We start from the raw sequence: 19396 nt of genomic DNA on the forward strand, positions 1-19396 counted from the left end.
ACAAAATTTACTTCCTGATATCAGATGTAAATAATATAAACCATGTGATTTGTGTCATAAAGTCATGACCCACATTTCATTTCTTTGATTGGATACACAAACCTCCTACCTTGGAGGTACCCATGTGGAGCTGTTCATCTACACATTGTTAATTGTTTTAAAAAAAACAGAAAGCAAAAAAACAAGGATGACTGGACCATTTTCTCAGTGAAAAGGAACAAGAATGGTGTCTCTCAAAAGAAAATTATCTTGCCTTGGGGTAAGCAGTGAGGTAATAATGTTTGCAGAAGGTACCACTATTCACAGTGGTAAAAACCAAAAGTGCCTTTGAAGAGTTCCAGAAGAATCTCTTTAAACTGGGTGAGTAGTCAACCAGATGGCAAATACAATTCAACTTAAGTAAGAATAAAGTGATGCACATTAGGGAGGAAAAAAAAACTAACTTTGCATATAGATTGAGCTACCTTTAACCATGAAAGAAGATCTTGGGATCATAGTGGAAGGATAGGTTAATGAGGATGTCAACACAGCATGCAACGTCCATGAAAAAGGTAACTTCCATGCCAGGGATCATTAAAATGTAACTGTAATATAAACGCCAACATTATTAGTATGCCTATATATACAATTTTGTATTTTGTCTGACTTTGGATCACTGTGCATTGTTCTGGTTGTCACATTTGAAAAACTACATAATACAGCTGGGAAAAGTTTAGCAGAGGATTATCAAAATGGTCAGGGGTTCAAGCATCTTTCCTATGAGAAACAGCGGCTCTTCAGCATGAAAAATAAGAGACTGAAGAGGGAAATGAAAAGTTACATCAAATCATGACTTTTCTATTGTTCTCAAAATAACAGGATCAGGGACCAGGGAGTAGAATTGATTGGGAGAGGTGCTAAAACAGCCAAAAGGTAGCACTTTTTCATTCTTTTTGTGTCTCTTCTTTTAACACATACATTTCTTACATATACTTACATTATATTTATACTACACTTACATTAAATATCAATTTCCTGCTATGTTAAATTAACATAAATTTCTCTGACATACCCAGTTCTCACTTCCATATGATACAATACCTTTATAGGTAGGATGCTCTCATATCCTTCCTTCCTTCCTTCCTTCCTTCCTTCCTTCCTTCCTTCCTTCCTTCCTTCCTTCCTTCCTTCCTTCCTTCCTTCCTTCCCACATCTTAGAATTTATCCAACCATTTTTCCATCTCCAGTACACATGAATTCCTCTACTCACGCTAATTTTTCAACCTAGCTAAATAACCTGTAATTTAAAGATCTTTTAAATCAAGCATTGCTCCAACATGCCTCTGAATGTAAACTGTATGGCTATGAACCCTTGTCAATGACCTCAAAAGAATGGGAAGTGATTCCATTTTGATTTTCTCCTAGTCACTGTGCAGAGATGAATGAATTGTAGACTAGGTAGTTGCAAATGAGATAAGTAAATTTGGAGACAAATTTGGAACATAAGAACTCACCACCCCCAGCCCTATGGACGAACATCTAATGGGGAGAATAGTACGTATTGGAGAGTTTAGAGCTGTGAATTGTGACCTTCCATTCTACCTGGATAAATCTTTGGTCCTGAAAGGTTAAATTAATTAAATTAAATGTATGTTAATTTAACATGGTTTCTTCTTTCCAATAAATGGATCCATACCAGAACTTAAAATGGGCCGGAAAGGAAGGTTTTTCAATCTGTGTTTTCCACATCAAAGCTGGCAGGAGAATATTTTCCTTTCTTAATTGGAAGAAATCAGTGGTAGTATTCTACCAGTTCGGCCCGGTTCCACCAAACTGGTAGCAGCGATGAGCAGCGTTGACTGAAGTGGTTCATTCTCTCCACCGCTCTGCTGTTGGGCCTGCCCAGGTTCCCATACTCACCTTTATCCTCTGAATTTGATGTGCAGCTGCTTTGCACGGCACAGCAGAGTGCCACGCAGCAGCTGCTGAAGCGACTGGGAGAGTGCAGGCTTGCAGGAGGTGATTGGAAAGCCTCTACACCTGCGCAAATGCCTCTGTGCCTGTGCAAAGTGTGTGTTTGGCACACAGGTGCACACAAAGTGTGTGCACACATGCAAAGCGTGCCCACCAAGCCACGACCAACAAACTGATGGTAAAGATATTTGAATCTCACCACTGGAAGAAATGAAAAAAGAAATTATCCAAACTGTAAGGCCAAAGGAGAAAACAGTAGGATGAGTCACTCGGATTTCAGAATGAAATATTTGAGAAAAAAGCAAAAGCTGAAATAAAAGGCAAAAAGAATAGCTGCCTAGAGCTACACTAAAACAAGCCAACCCCATTGATTGGCCTCTTTGATCCTCACGCTTGATAATGAGATGGCTAGTCTGCCAATTATTCTCCTACTTTTGCCAATCTCTCAAACTAATGGGGCGATTTACATGGCTATGGGCTTTTGAATGCAGGGAGCCATCTGAAGACCTTTCTCATGAAATAAGTATGTTGATCTTTCAACATCTGTCCTCCCACCCACCACACCTGTCATGACAAGGCAAAAGAAATTCTTTACATTTTGTTCTCAGCAGAGGAAGAAGGCAACTTCTGTTCGGGAGGGATGGAGCAGACAGGGGGATGGGAGGGGAGTAAAATTACAAACATGAAAGAAGAATTAACCACTTATCCCCTGGCATGTGCCTCAGGGACTGACTTCAAGAGGATGGCCTGGTTGGGTGCCTTGCCTACTCATCTTCTGCCAATGTGTAAAAGTCAGCACAACTTGGTCACTTGCATAACAAGCTAACATGCTGAGACACAGCTAGCTGTAACTAATCAGGAATTCTGCTCACCTGTTTATGTTGTCATTCAATGGACACTGAGCTGCGTCCAAACCCAGCACTGGTGGCAGCACTTTGGTGTTGTGGCTAAGGTGCTGGCTTAGAAACTGGGAGACTGTGAATTCTAGTCATGCCTTAGGAATGAAAGCTGATTGGGTGTCTTTGATCCAGTCACTCTTTCTCAGCCCAATGCACTTCAAGGGGTTGTTGTTGTGGGGAGGAAAAAAAAGAGGAGGAAGGAGTAGCAGGTATGTTCATTGCCTTGAATTACTTATAAAGCCACAAATACAGGATAAAAATCTAATAAATTAAATAAAGGTTTTGTAGGCCGGACTCCACAGCCTGCCCTTCAATCCTCAGTTTTAATGACAAGAGCAGCTGTAGCATCAGAAAATTCATCTGGGGTAGGGGCACATTATTGGCCTCAGATTGCAAATAATTGGGCTAACTTCACTACCTATCTTTGAAGTAGCCTTCTGGTGTCTTGGTCACCAGGTAGCATGGTCTAAGGACCCTGGAAGAAATCATGGGGATCTTTTCAGAGAGCATCATTTGTCCATCTAATCCAGTCTTGTTCATGACAACCAGCAAAAGCTGTCCAGACTGTCAGCCATAGAAAGTCCCTTCAATCTGCTGGTGGACATTATTTGAAAGTAGAGCAGACACGACCTGCTGTTTGACCAGCAGGTGCTCTATCACTAACCTACATGCATTTTGTGAGTGTACAAAAGCAAGTATGTTTTTCCTAGAATGCTTTTGACTTCTTCTCTTATGGTTTGCAAAGTTGGCAATTTTAAGAATGAAGTGGCCAAGTAGATTCATTGTGAATCTATGATATTGTCCCTGGGAGGGCAGAACAATGTATTTATTTATTAAATACATATGTGTCAGAATAAATTCATAACTGGCAGAGACATAGATAACACAGTCAGCCAAAGGGAGCTGAATTGGGGGCTGAGATTGGAAACTGTTTGGGTGTGGCTTAGCTCTGTGCTCTCAGCTCTAAACTGAAACCTCTCTGCTCTGAGCTCTGAAGCTGCTGCTTGTGTTTTGCTTGTTTTGCGTTGGAAGAATCTACTATTGGTATTGTACATTTTACTCATATTATTATGTATATAAAGAAGTTAATGAATCCTGCTGAATCAGTCATCTGTGTGTGCTTTCTGGATTTGAATTTCTGCTGCAAAATCTAACAATATGCCCCTCTCTTGCTCTGAAAATTGACTCTCCTGTGCATTTCCTACACATGTAGGAAGGAGTTTGGGATATGAATATATACAATTTAAATTTATTTTAAAAATTAATATAAATTTTTTTAAAAAATTTTATTATTTTTTTTTTTTTTTTAAAATATTATATTTTAAAAAAAATTTTTAAAAAAAAAAAAATAAAAATAATTTTTTATTTTTTTTTTTTTTTTTTAATAAATAAAAAAAAAATATAAAATTTATTAATTTTAAAAAATTTAATTTTAAAAAAATTAAAAAAAAAAAAAAAAAAAAAAAAAAAAAAAAAAAAAAAAAAAAAAAAAAAAAATAAAAAATTTTATTTAAAAAAAAAAATTAAAAAAAAATATTAATTTATTTTTAAATTTTTCCTAATTTTTTTTTTTTTCCCAAAAAATTAAAATTTTAATTTTTCTATTTTTTTCTTTTCTTTTCCCCTTTTTTATGTGTTTTGTGGGTGTGGAAATAGCGCCTCAATCCCTTCCCTCTCTTTCTTTTTTTTTTTTCTTCTTATTCATAAGTACCCATCTCATGTATTCACAGCTTTGTCTTATGCTTAGTATCTTGTAAACAATTGGCAAATCAAATAAATAAATAAATAAAAATGGCACTTTCTACATTCTGTGTTAAGAGAATGCTGTTAGGTGAATATGCCCACTTATGTGAAGGGCAGACAAACTCGTAAAATTAGAGCACAGTTTTAGGGAATCCCCAAATATACTTTCCAGGATTGCACTGTGGCTTCCATGAGGAAGCAGCCTCCAAAAATGTCATCTAGAAGGGCTAGCCAGGACGTCTCCAGGTTTCCGTAGCATGCTGGGCATGGGGCTATCCACTGCTGTTCCTCCTCCCCCTCCTCATTGCAGCTAGACACTTGTCAGAAAGAGAGCCGGCAGAGCTACTCGAGCCAATCGCTGAAAGAGGCAGTGGGCTGCCCTTCATCGGATGCATTCAAGCAGAGATTGAATGGCCATCTGTTGGGGATGCTTTCACTTGAATCCCTGCTCTGGGCAGAGGACCGGGTTCAGTGGACTAAATAGCCCCTTCCAATTCAGTGATTCTCTGAATCTAAGGGGAGGTGATGACAGATGCTTTTCCTCCTCAGTTCTGCTTTGTTTAGAAAAGGGGAGGGAGCCAGATCACCCAGAAACAATAAGGTGCCTTCTGCTGGAGTGGGAGGAACAGAATTAGACTAAGGGATAGTTCACTACCAGTGAGCTATAAGGTTCCAGCTAAAGAAAACAGGGCATTGCCAGATGCTGCAAATCACTTTCATGGCACATGCATAAGCATTGCACAGGACAATGCAGAACAGATCATAATGCAAGTGTTCCACCTCCATTTGAAGTCAATGAAAAGTAGTTCAGAGCAAAATAATAGTAAAACAGCAAATATAAGTATTTGAATACTGAAAACAGTAGAGCTAGTAGCCAAAAGAAATCACATTTAATTTGTTTAAGGCAACAATATACTTCTTCATATTGTATTTACAATCCATTGATCTATTGTTTTAATATAATCTGTTCTAAAAACAATTGCTACCAACCTGCCTTGAAGCCCTGTGTACTGCATGAGTCAAAAAAGGCTGTGAAAATATCTACAGACCCCTCACATCCTGGACATAAATTGTTTCAACTTCTACTTTCAAAACAATGCTATAGAGCAGGGGTCCCCAACCACCAGTCTGCGGACCGGTACCGGTCCATGGAACAAGTCCTACCGGGCGCTGAGTTTGCTGGGCGCCGCCATCTTTTTGATGAAAAAGTGCTTCCGGTGAGCTTTTCCGGGTAGAAAGCTCACCGGAAGCACTTTTCATCAAAAAGATGGCGCCAGCTTCAGTGAGCTTTTCCGGGTAGAAAGCCATTTCTACCCGAAAAGCTCACCAGTGGCGCCGCCTCTTTTTGATGAAAAAGTGCTTCCGGTGAGGTCACCGGAAGCACTTTTTCATCAAAAAGATGGCGGCGCCCAGCTGATGCCGGTACCGGGCGCGGCACCCAGCTGATGCCGGTGCCGGGCGCGGCATAAAAAAGGTTGGGGATCACTGCTATAGAGCACTGCACACCAGAACAACTAGACACAAGGACAGTTTTTTACCAAATGCCATCACTCTGCTAAACAACTAATCCCCACAACACTGTCAAACTATTTACTAAGACTATATTACTATTATTCTTCTCATCTTTCCTATTACCTATCTACTCCCACTCATGGCTATAACCTTATTGCTTGTATCTCTACAATTTATATTGTTTTGTTTCCTAGTATGATTTGATTGCTTATTTAGTAACCTATGACTATCCTTGTGTGTCCAATCACACTTGGCCAATAAATAATTCTATTCCATTCCATGCCATGCCATGCCATTCCATTCTATTTTCTATTTTATTCCATTCTATTCCATTCCATTCCAAACCTAATCTTTTTTTTAAAAGGAGATGGTATTGAGAATAATTTGGTCCACTCACCTTATCCGTACCTCTTTATCCTTCTTCTCTTCATTTCTTCCCTCTCAAACCTGTACTGTCTTTTTGCAGCTGAGGTTTTTCACAGATGTAGAGTTATTAACAGATAGGAATGTGTGGTAAATATACAGGAATAGTTACAAAAGTCAAAATAATTGTTTAGGTGCATAAGTTGTGTTCGGCCATAATGCAGCTTGCAACTTCCTAGTTTAATGTGGTGTGTGATTCTAAACAAGGAAGTCTGTAAAACTTGCTGGGAGAGGTGTGAGTAAGAAGGCCAAGAATCTTTTTATGGTGCAATGATATGATGGTTAGCCTAGACCTAGAAATATGCATAGAGGGAGATAATGGTGACTTCCACTGTGCCTCATCCTCCTATAATAAGTAACAGCTTAGGCCAAAGATACATTTAATGCCTGATTTATCTAGACAGATCTGAATAATTCAGATTGATGCACATTTAGCATCAGCTCTCAGATCTGTTCTGCAACACATTGCAAACAGATGGCCATTTGACAGCCTGCTTTTTGCAAGGTACTTGCAGACAAGTTTTCCAATAGCCCCTTGTTTCCTGCATGTTATGTCCTGTTATTCTGCATCTAAGGAGGAAGGCTTTCTCTTTCTGCAGAAACCTTCTCGAAGGATTAGGTGAATCAGACTGCCTTGAGAAGATTGTTGTGTTACTCATACCTTCCCAATTAAGTGGCCATTTGGATTTTTACAGGAACCTGTTGTAGTTTTATTTTGCCAACAGAGAAACCCCCGTATAACCTCAAGGCTGCAGATCCATAGCACCATTCATGTCGTGTCTGAACTCCTTAAAATGTAAAAAAGGAGAATAACAGTGTTGAAAGTGGCTTGGAGATCTTCTAGTCCAACCCCCTGCTCAAGCAGGAGACCCTATAACATTTCAAGACAAATGGTTGTCCAATCTCTTTCTTAGAAGCCTTCAATGATAAGAGCATCCAAAACTTCTGAAGGCAAGCTGTTTCACTGATTGCTCTAACTGTTAGGAAATTTCTCCTTATTTATCTCTTAATTAGTTTTCCTTCATTGCTTCTTGTCCTGTCTTCAGGTACTTTGGAAAATAGGTTGATCCAGGGATGGGATTCAACCAGTGTTACTACCGGTTCGGTGATTATGTTTTGTGCATGCATGCGTGCATGCGTGTGTGTGTAATAAACCTTAAGCTGTGCTGCCGGGACAGCTGATAAGTGCTTTCTTACTGCATTTTCAACTGCAGCTATGCTGCACAATACAGCTGAGGTTGAAAAGGCAGGAAATAAAGGACAGGTAAGAGCCCAGGTGGGCAGGTGGGCCAAACAGCAGCAGACCCAGAACCGGTTCAGTGTCTGCTGCTCTTCAGAGCTACTGGTTCTATAGAGCCAGGCAGAACCAGTAGCATCCCACCCCTGGGTTGCTCCCTCTTAGATATTGGAAGACTGATATACACTTAAATTCTTATAGATTAAACCAGGATTAAAGTGAGTTTTTTTAAATTCCACTGCTGATCATTGGGGTCAGATAGTCACTTCCATGCAACATTCCCATAATCTGTGCAAGAAACAATGGTGCCTAAAGTGAAACATGCATCTTTCATGAGTGTTTCATGGAGTGAGATAGTGGAAGAGCAAGAAAAACCTGGGGACATTGGCAGCAGTAGCTGTTGACAGGAACGAGAGACCCAGATAAGATCAAGAGTAGGAAGCTGGTGGGTTATGCCAATTGGGATATCAGCATTAGTGGCACCCAGTGGACTCCACTGCATTGTGCCATTGCAAAAATAAAAAATAAACATTTGGGGAGCTGGCAAAGGAAAGGTACTATATTCCACGGACCAAGTAGCGTATTTCTTCTAATTCAGACCAGTGGAAGCCATAGATGCATATATGATTATCAACTCTTCTAGGAAAGGAAGCAAAACAAGGGTTCTAGGTCCAGCATGGATATTCAGTTTTTCTCAAATAATACACAATTTGCTTGCTTCAGAGCCGAGGGCCTATAACGGAGAACAAAAAATACTGGAACAAGTAGAAAAGATCACACTGAGGCTCAAATAAAGGAATGATACAAAATGTTTTAGTCAAGCTGCAGGGACCTGCAAATTAGCGCACATGGAGTCCCTTGCCTCGTGTCACTTCTATATTTCCGAGTTTCTCTCAAACCAAAACCCAATATTCACAAAGTCAGACAAGACACGTTCTATAGCAAAAATGTTTAATCTCTTCTTAATGTGCGTGTTTATTTACAAGTACTAAATCTGAAGAACATTAAAATAGGAAATAGCAGGATATTTACACAACCAAAGGGTGCCGACCTGCCATACTGGCACAGTTGCTTCAAGTCTGAAACAATCACATAAAGTTATGTTTTTTTTATTTTACTATTAAAATTCTGTTTTTTATGGTTTCCTCTCTGCCTCCCCTCCCATACCACCCCCTTCCCCGTTTCTTAAAGGACAGTTAACTGCAGCCTTGACATTTCTTAGAAATAAGTGTGAGTGGCAGCGCCCTACAGTGCTGGAATATATATTCAGCCCAAAGAAGTACCAAAAGTGCTGAAAAGAGGAACATTGCAAGGGAAAAAGGGATTAGTTCACTCTCATGTCCAGTGTACCCACTCCCCTATTCCACATTTGGGAACTATCCCTTAACCTTCCAGTTCCAAGGAGCTGGAAGTACTTACTCCCTGTATAATCTTTCTTGGAGCACATGTGCAAAAAGAACCTGGGTTAAATTATAAAGCCTGCTGCATTGAGCTAGTGTTTGTCCTTCAGGCTGTCTGCCTGAAAGATGAAAGCAGAATCAGTGCCTTCTACTCTAGCAAAACAGTCCAGAGTGTGGAGATCACATGGATGGGATTTGGTGCATGTTATTAGACTTCTGTAATTTTGCACATTTTGGGAAGTAATTGAAGACAACTGATTTGTCATTCTCACTTGCTGAAGGATTTCTTATGTTAGAACACAATGAACTTTGAAGAAAAGCCAATGGTTTAAGGGGAAAAAAGCTGTCTCAAATTTGCTCTTTCAAGTCATTCTCTCAGAACTGTGCAGTTTCAGATCAGATAATTTATTAATCACAGTGCCTTCATCATTTTTCTACCAAGTTGCTCCTTCAACTCATTCCCATTGTGCCCTAAAACTGCATTTATATTTAAGAATGCAAGCGATGGGAGACTAAAGGAGGGAAATGAAATATGAGTAAGCTTATGAACACTGAATGTAAAAGCTGAACTAGTCCCTGAAGAACAAAAAGTATTTCAAATGCATCTTTTCCTACAAGGGTATTCAAATAATGGAAATTTTATCAAGTCATGGATGCTGGAGTAGACACTAGATTTATTGGTAGGGAATTGCAAATAATATTCATTGGAATCAATTGGCATAATGCTTAAGTGCAATTTTAAGTAGTGACATGATAAATACCCTTTTTGTTTCTGATATTTGATGCTTTTAGAAATCCTTGAGTTAACTTTAGTTAGAAAAATGTGTTGGATAATCTCTATTTATTCAGTATCAGGATTGCCATTTTAATATTCCACTGTTTTGCTTTTGAAGGATTTTTGTAAAGACATGTTCATCAAAAATTTTCCTGCTAATGTATACAACTTTGTTATGTCATTTGAGCATCAATCAAAAGGCATATCCAAATATCTTGCCTATTGTAATGACATGAATAACTACAGTTAAAAAATAACTGCTTAACTACAGAAACTTCTGGGGATTCAATATTGCAGTCAAAGCTTCTGACATTATCTTGGCAGAGTATTTGTATAACTGGGTGCATCAAGGGTCAACATAATCTGATGAAAAATCTAATAAAATATTTATACTTGTGGAAAGTAAATTCATTCTGCCGCTCCTTACTGTTAATCCCCACTCTTAATAGGAAAGAAACTATAAACAGATATATGAGAAGAGCAGACCCTCATGAGAAATAAGTGGAAATAAGAAAGGACAGCTTACACAACATCAACAGAAGTGAAAAGCTAAGAGAATCGTTGCTTAGGAACACAAGAATGGCCCTACAAGAGTAAGATGAAAAGTCCATGTAATCCATGAGGAGCTAGCCAGATATTTCAAAGAACTGGAGAAGCAGGCTACGGATCCTCAATCCATTTAGGAATTTTGGTATCAGAAGTATGTTGACTTTCAATATACAGTAGTTAAATAAAACAGGGTAGATGAACATCAAAGAAGAGAAATGATTAAATGCCTACAAAGATGCCTAACTTTTAAAATGACTCTTTCACTAGGAAAACCACTTTGTAAGATAATTTCATAAAATATGAATTTGCTACATAAGCTAACTTTGGAGGATATTGCCAACAATAGGCCTTATTTACCCACCAGGAAAAAAAAAAAGAATGATGCTATCAAAAGGCTATACCATACCAAAAAAAAAAAAAGAAAAAAATTGGTCTAATGTTTCAAAATATTTATTTTCCATGGACACTAAAAAGGGACATAAGTATGTTGACTTAGTAAGTTTTGCTCAAATGGGTGTTATGACTCCACCGTTTAAAAACTTTCAGCAATATAGTAGTATCAACCTTCCCCATGTATTCAATGAACTCATAGGATTAATACTGAACCATTGTCAGATGATTTAATTATTTAAATAATTTTGCATGCAAAAATATCAACTGCTTAGTGATGGGGAGAGAAATTGAACAAAGATGAATGCAGGTTTGCTCTCATATTGAAATATTTTAACCAGGTTGAGACACTGAATTAAAAAAGGCAACCAGATAAGCACAAGTTACATCACCAAGACTCCCATTAGTGTAGTACAAAGAAGTGAACAACTCCATTGGCAGGCAAGGATGATCAACTCTGTAAGTTGCATGGTGACATCAAGTGAACAGCCAGTCTCCAGAACTATTTGCAGTGTGGAACTGATCCTATGTAGGGTTTTATACAAGCGTTCAAATCCTGATAGTGCAGGGTTTGAAACTACAATAAGATAGGATTAAAGGGATGCTTTGTTTATTCATTAGAGCAATCCCTTTGAATCTGACTGTAAGCCCTTTGGAAATACAGGAAGAATGCATGGTTCCACAAATAACTGTTTATTTTCTGTGAAACCACAAGCACCATGGTGAAAAAGATGAGCATCTGGGTTCAGTTGCCTACATTTTTCTCCTGTTTTTGGGACAGTCACTGAGCTCCTCTTTTGCCTCAGGCACTGTCTGGAAAGTGGCTGGCTCTGTAAATAGCAGACAAACGGATAGATATAACCAGACAATTATACCTCCCCCTTCAAAATACAGAGAGGCATCCCTCAATACAAAGCAGTCATGCCCATCTGAATATTTCTATAATGGATCAATCTCACTTTCTATCTCTTGAGTGAAGACTTTGCATGTGAAAAAGCATTAACCAGGCTATCATTGTGCCTGGAAATAAGCAGTAGATTCAGGATCTATTTGCTCCACCAATAGATTACCTACCTTTACTTGGCCATACACTGATTAATGTATTGCTTTCCAGCTATTTTAACTGAAGTTGTTTGTCCACCTGGCAAAGAACCTAGAAGATACAGAAAAACGTCGACTTCTCCACACACTTCATCATTATTATTATTTTTTATTTCATTTTATTTGTTTATATTTGGCAAGGGCTCCTTTCCCCAGGGGTCAAATCATTGCCACAGAATGATGATAATGGTTTAGTTGAATCAAGGCCAATAACGGGGAAAAACAAGCTGTTTCATAAGCAAAAAAAATTCAAAGATAATAAATCCCCAAATCTCTTTACTTAATTTTGCATTCTGCAGGACCTTCATGTAAGTCCAATACTAATGTACTTCACGATCACCCTAATATCAATAAGGAAACTCCAGCATGGCTTTATCAAAAATAAGACATGTGGCACCAACTGATCTTGGTGATCAGTTTAGTCATAATGGGGATGGTGTGTACATGGTCTCCCTTGACTTCAGGAAAGCATTCAGCAGAGAATCTCATGAATTTTTAGTGGATTAGGCTATTCTATCAGCCGGAGAGGGACTTACTTGAAAGACTGTACCCAACCAATCTAATTGGCTAATTGTTTAGCTGGAAATAAGTATTGAGTGGTGTAACAAATGCTGCATTTCAGGATCTGTGCTGTTCAACCTATTTGTACATGACTTGGACAAGGGGTAGCAAAGTTTTATCAGGTTTCAGATGACATAAACATGAAGGGGCAGCAAATACTTCACCTTCAGGAGGATTTTCAGAAGATGAAATGAGTAGAAACTAACACTGTGAATGTCAACATGGACAAATGCAAAGTTTGGCTAGGGCAAATCAAAGGTATGAATATAAGAACTGGGAAGAAGACCATACTGGGCCGTAATATATGCAAAATGGATCTGGAGGGATCTTGCTAACATGGCCAACAATGTGATACAGCTGCAAAATGAAAAAGAAAAGAAAAAAAGCAAATGCAATCTTAGATTGTAGTATCAAAAGTAACATGACAACATCAATAGAATTGCTCCCATCTATTCAGTATTGGTCACACTGCATTTATAATATTGTGTCCCGTTCTGAGCACTCCATATTAAGGAGAATATTGACAACCTAAAGCACATCCAAAGGAGAGAAACTAAGGTCTGGAAGGAAAAACATACAAGGAACAGTTGAAAGTGCATGTTTATCCTGGAGAAGAGGAGTGACAGATGACTGCCATACTGAACAGCTGTCACACAGAAGACAGGGAAGGATTGTTGTTCCAGGATGCAAAATGAAAAATGGGGGATTTATATAAGTAGATTTGAATAAATATCCTAATCTTAAAAGCTGTTCAATAATGGAACAGACTGCCCCTCTTTGCTAGTGCTTAAACAGAAGTTGGATGGCCATAAAGTAGCAGACTGCTGCGTTGGGCAGTTGGATGAAATGATCTCCAAGTTCCTTTTCAAGCATAAGCACTAGGATTCTAAGCAGCTCCTGAAAAAGATATGTATTTTTTAAAAAAGAAATGGCTTCTTTGTATTAATCAAAACAGATGAAGATTCGGATCACTTGAGACAGTAAAGCCAAATTTACTACTTTGTGATCCATGATACAATTTGTAAAGTGAAAAGATAAGCCATATTAAGGAATATAAATCATAGAGTGTTTATAGTCCCAAGCAGATTTCAAAGTCTGGAGAGGTGAACCTCTAAACCATTATGGTATCCTTCATGTGCAGCAACATTTAGCTGTCCTTTAAGACTTATTTGAGTACCATTTTCCAGAAATAAACAATTTACATTAATTCTTTTTTGTTTCTTGTACAAGAAGTGACAAATGAAGTCCAAAATTTCAAAAAAATAAAAGTCTAACCAAACCTCTAATATTCAACACTTGCATTTTTTTTTCTTTTGAAAAAAGATTAACTCAGACTAAATTCTATCACAGTCATGCAACAGCCCACAGGTCTTTATGGATCCAGAATTATCTCAGGACTCCACAGATTTTTTTTAGTTTGTTTTATTTTATTGTCTCCTCCTCCTCTTCCTCCTCTTTAATTAAAGAAATAATTAAAAATAAAAATTACAAAGTAATTTGAGATGTATATTCAAAGGATTGTTCTACTGGTGAGGAATGTTAATGTGTTTTTTTTCCCATTTGGTATTTTCCACTGTTTAGTGTAAAAAGCCACATTTGATATTGTTTAAACTCCTCCAACTTAATTGTACAGTTGCCCCACTGAGGCGTAAAAATTCGATTGTAACATTTTGTGTGTATTTACACACATACACACGCATACACATACACACACAGAGAGAGATATCACACCTCTCTCTTCCACTTATTTAGGTAGGATCAGGCTTGGTATGTTTTACAATACCTTCTCTTTCAATGCTAGGTCAGCTGAGAGAACAGCTTAATTTATTGGTACTTAATAGGCAAATAGGTGAAGGCTGACAATTGAGTGGATTTGGTCACCTGAGTTGAATTAGGGCAGTGACTTCAACACACTGGTAAATTTAAAACAATAGTAGAAAGCTTTACATGCAGAATGGAACTGAATGTTTTCATGCAAAGAGTGGAATATTTGATGGAATGATGAAGAAATAAGTGACAGAAGGGAAGGAAAAAGGAAACAGAATTCAGGAAGAATCCCAACGAAAGCACCGTCATCCCTTTGGGCTGTTAAACGAATGGTCATACATCATTTTGACTACCTGTATAAAGGCTTTGCTTTTAACTGAGGACACCTTCCAAATGAACTGTGCCAAGACAAGACAAAGGAACACACATTCCATTCCAAAACATTACAAGATACCTTGGAAATCTCCATGGTAGCAATAAAGGAAGCCTTGCTTTTAAATCGTGTGGGAAATGTCTGATTCAGCCTTAGAGAGCAAGCAAGTAACCAAGACTCTCTGTTCAGTTTTTAACAGGCTTCCCATTATTTTCCAATGTTGGCATCTGCTTCCCCTGGTGATTGTTTGCTAACCAACAACCCCAGAATCAGGTAATGCTCAGAATCAGGATAGAAAGGAATTACAATTTTTGGGTTGGCAGAAATAGGAGAAAATAGAAAGTAGGTGTCCAGTTAGGACAGGTGAGGAAGGGACAGTGACCTTTCTGGTACTTTTCTGCTAACATAGGCACTAACATTAAATGTGAGCAGACAATCCTATGCTCTTCCTATGGATATTATTATTTATCCCCCACCTAAAGAAACAGGGCGGCAAGGCAACCAAAGCAAGTTTTAAATAAACTGAGAGTAAGAATATTGTGTTGGTCATAGATCATTTAAAGCAAGGGTCTTCAAACTTGGCAAGTTTAAGATTTGTGGACCTCAACTCCCAGAATTCCTGAGCTAATATGACTGAAGGAGGAATTCTGGGATTGAAGTCCACAAATCTTAAACTTGCCAAGCTTGAAGACCCCTGATTTAAAGTTTCTAACAAGAAGTCAAGCATCCAAACACCTTCCGGAGAGATCATAACCAATCGCTGATATCAGCCTATAAAAAAGATCCTGGTTATACTTCCATGCAATTAAAGAGCCATGTTTTCTCTTTCCTTCTCATGGGCTGATCTATCAATCCAGTTGCTGTCATGTCTGTTTCTCACAGAATATTTGGTTGTGCACAAAGAACACTTGGTTGCAGGCTCAGCTTTGGTGGCTTAGCCATTATTTCTTGCTTTAAAGCATGATTGTCCAACCTTTTGGCTAGCCTGGGCCACACTGAGTGAAGTGGAATTGTCTTAGACTGCATATTAAATATATAATAGTTAGTTTATATGTGTGAAAAGCTGGCACTGTATAGAATGCCTAGGAAATGTATAGAATGTGTGACATTTCTCTTTCCAGTATATTTATTTTCTTTTGTTATAAAATAGAAAACAGGAAAACAAACAAAACATATGAGAAAAAGAATGGGTGACATTTCTAAGCAAAGTATTTGAAATTTGGCACGTATGTTCCTCTTGGCTTCTAGGTGCTCACTAAGAAAGGATTTTTTGAAGTGACCATCAGAGCATTAGTGTTTTGTATATTATTATTAAAACACCCTGATGCTAAGGAGTTCAGAATGACAGGAACTATTTAGGAAAAACATGGAAAGAGAGACATGAAAAGGGTTAGGATTAGCTTAGCCTTAGGTTTAGGCTAACTGTCACCCTAACTCTATCGCTTTATTGGAAAGACATATATGAAAATAATAGAAGAAATGAAAAAAATAAAGTTTTTTCGTACTGAAAAAAAAAAACCAGACAAAAAGTCCAGCATTGACCTACATGTTGCAACAAGGAAGGCTAGAATGGGATTTTAGCAGGAATAGTTTATAATTTTCTGGTTTGCCTTTTTGCACTGCATAGAATGCCTAGGAAATGTGAGACATGTTAAATGTTTCATACTATAAGATTTCCTAGGCATTCTATAAAATGCTGAATTTCACACATTGACGATAACATATATAAGCCACATAATAACGTGGAAGGTTTATGATCTTGTGGAATGCATGTAGACCAAAGGCCACAGGTTGGACAAGCCTGCTTTAAACTTTAAGCCTGGTTTTGTTTTTGGAATTAGCCTGCTGAAGATATAAGACTGTTATATTCAGTATTTGGAAGAGTTATATGTCTATGAGCATGCACAATCTCTCTCTCACATACACACACACGCTTAACATAAAAACAATGCTGGAATCGACATGCCATATTCATCTGGGCTAAACTGCAACTGGATGTGGGAACACACTGTCAATTTGTTTTAATTTTTTTTTTTTTGAATAAAGACTGCCCTTCTGATAATCTGACCAGGCTTTAAAATGTTGCCAGTGGGGAATGCCAGTGGAATGAGGTGGAGCAATGCAATTTCAAAAGCAAAAGTAGCTTTTCTCTAAACTGCCTGCATGATCCTGCTTAACCTGAACATTCTCCTTTGCAATACTGAACTATTAAGACTAGATAGGTCCTTTCTCTCTGGCTATATGACACTTGTACATGGAGAGCTTCTTTGAAAATATCTTTGATCTCTGAATGGAAAGCTTACACATGGAGAAGTGTGTGTGTGTGTGTGTGTGTGTGTGTGTGTGTGTGTGTACAATGAAAACTGAGTAGGGACAATTTTGAGAGAGTTGTTAAACTCTGCTTATAAAAGCCGATTCTGACTTCTATAAAAATCCAATGCAAAGTGTATTGGGAAGTTGCATTGCTTCTTATAGATGAGAAAAATCTTCCTTTAGGCGAGCTTGTTTTCATATGTGCCTATCTCTCTTTTTTTATTTTAGGCTTTTTATTTGTCTTCCTGTTCCTAAGTCTCCAGCACACTCTTAAGCAGCATTCAAAATGAGAGCATTTATTTGGCCTGTGCTCAATAACATTTTAAAATGGCACAGGATGAACTGTAGAAAGAATAAAGGAGGCCTGGGACTGCTTCTCTAGGTTCTACTCACCCTCATTTCTCTCCCACACCAATCATTTGTTGGGGGGGGGAAAATCTTGCAAAGATTTCTTGCAGATTTGCAACCTCCCTCCCCTCCATAACCTTTCAGTCCCCTAACAGGACAGCATTAGCTTGTGAAAATTGTGCAAATTTAGCAGTTAACACTAGAGGCAGTAGAGGCCAGGGAGAAAGAAAGGAGGAGTAGATTGAAGAGTTGAGTTGTCCAGTCAAGGCGGGAATCGAAGCAAATACAGAAGGAAAAAAAATGATAAGACTGCCCCACCCGCCTGCTATAAGAAAAACGTAATGTAAAAACATTGCCCTAGAAGTTAGTGCATGCCCCAACCTTCCTTTGCCAGATTTGGGGCAGGCCTTGGTGGGGAAGGGACAGTAGCAGTTCAGCTGGAATTTCTTCCCCCGGGCTCTTCTCACACATCTCTTGGGTCTCTCAGGTTCTTTGCCACGTCAGTCGCTCCTTTCAAAAAGGTCCTTAAATTGTTTCAATTTGCTTTGATAACAATGATTTAAAGGATTGTTTGATTTTCTTCTGTTCAATCGGTGCAAAAGGTTCAAAGACGCAGCAGACTCTGTGCACTGTTTTGTGCTGAGCCCCAATAGATCTTGTGTGTTTTCTTGTTGCTGCAACTTGCTTGCCCCTTTCTCTTTTTGCCTCTGCTGCTAGGAAGTCTGCAACAACAATTCGGCCTTTTCAGCTACTTAGGGCCATTGTGTCAATTGCCTGCTCCAACTTACTTCGCAGCCGTTGTCTTCGGGCCTGTTCATCCTTCTCTAAAGCAGCTAAAATCTGATAAAGGAAAGAGCAGAAAGGAAAAGATTACTACTCTTAATAAAAAAAAAATCCTCTACAATCTGAAATACTTTCCACAAGGAGCTCACAAACAGGAAAGCCAGAAGGAATCTTCTTTGAACCATCAAAAGGCCAAACAGGACAACATTAAGGAGACAACGGAACACAGTGAAAAAAATATGATGTGTCTGGTTTCCCAAACATCAAAGATAGGAAGAGATTAGGGGAAAATACTGGAGCATAAGCTCGAATTTGAAGTTAATAACAATAACTGGGTTGGAAGGGACCATAAATATCTTCTAACCCAACCCCCTGCTCACGTGAGAGACCGTATACCATTTCAGACAAATGATTGTCCAATTTCTTCTTAAAAATCTCCAGTGTTGGAACACCCAGTTTCTAGAGGCAAGTCATTCTACTGATTAATTGTTCTAACTGTTAAGACATTTCTCCTTAGTTCTAGGTTGGTTCCCTTCCTGGTTAGTTTCTATTCATTGATTCTTGCCTTGCCTTCTGGTGCCTCTTCTTCGTGGCATATATCTTAGATATTGGAACGCTGCTATCATGTCACCCCAGTATTTCTTTTCATTGAACTAGAAATGGCCAATTCCTGCAACCGTTCTTCATGTTTTAGCCTCCAGCCCCCCAATTGTCTTTGTTGCCTTCAAATGAATGGTTTGGGTTTACTTGCCAGATCACTAGAAAACATGATAACTAAGAGTAGGAGACATGCTTAACTTGGTTTGTAGTCAGCTTTCCTCTAAAACTGTTAGTATCTTCTCTCTGCAGATTTCCTCTCATCAATTTGGGTTTCAAAATGTGGAGGTGAAAAACAATTTAAGCCATTTATTATGAAAGGCAGGAATGTATAAGCATTTTCTTTCTGTTTATTGGAATGACTATCCTTCTTCATCCCAATCAATAAAAAAATAGTTTCTGAACATGCGTTGTGCAGAAACCATTGTTATTAAACCAAAGCAGCCAAACGGGGTAGATTTAATCCACCTGAATGTTTTGCCACATTGAGGTAGAATAGCCAAGCATTACGTTGACCTGAATCATAACTCACCCACACAGGTCCAGAAAAATAATATGTTTTCTTAATGTCTAAATTAGTTCTGATGTTGAAAATATATGAGAAAATGGTTCTTCATGGACATAAAACCTGATAATTATACAAAACAAACAATGGGATAAATTCCAGGAAAA

At 38.3% G+C, this 19396-nt stretch overlaps 1 protein-coding gene and 1 long non-coding RNA gene across 8 annotated transcripts in view; both read right to left on the bottom strand.

Moving 5' to 3' along the window:
• The window catches only part of LOC148132015 (uncharacterized), a 60274-nt gene extending 53406 nt beyond the window's left edge, over positions 1-6868 (bottom strand). The window contains exons 1-3 of the long non-coding RNA XR_015747502.1: positions 6505-6868; positions 2826-3007; positions 465-584 (exon numbers count right to left, since the gene is read on the bottom strand). This is a non-coding gene — a long non-coding RNA (uncharacterized LOC148132015). The remainder of the gene's footprint in view (positions 1-464; positions 585-2825; positions 3008-6504) is intronic.
• A 1833-nt stretch (positions 6869-8701) lies between these two features.
• The window catches only part of PLXNA1 (plexin A1), a 403477-nt gene continuing 392782 nt past the window's right edge, over positions 8702-19396 (bottom strand). For all 7 annotated transcript variants that reach the window (XM_087954683.1, XM_087954678.1, XM_026678138.2 and 4 more), the window contains exon 32: positions 8702-18184. In XM_087954683.1, coding sequence (XP_087810809.1) covers positions 18089-18184 — 96 coding nt within the window. In that variant the 3' untranslated portion in view covers positions 8702-18088. The remainder of the gene's footprint in view (positions 18185-19396) is intronic.

The sequence above is a fragment of the Notechis scutatus genome, chromosome 2 (assembly GCF_049901735.1).
Source record: "Notechis scutatus isolate UNSWTSFEM ecotype Mainland chromosome 2, rNotScu1.2, whole genome shotgun sequence".
Classification (NCBI taxonomy): domain Eukaryota; kingdom Metazoa; phylum Chordata; class Lepidosauria; order Squamata; family Elapidae; genus Notechis; species Notechis scutatus.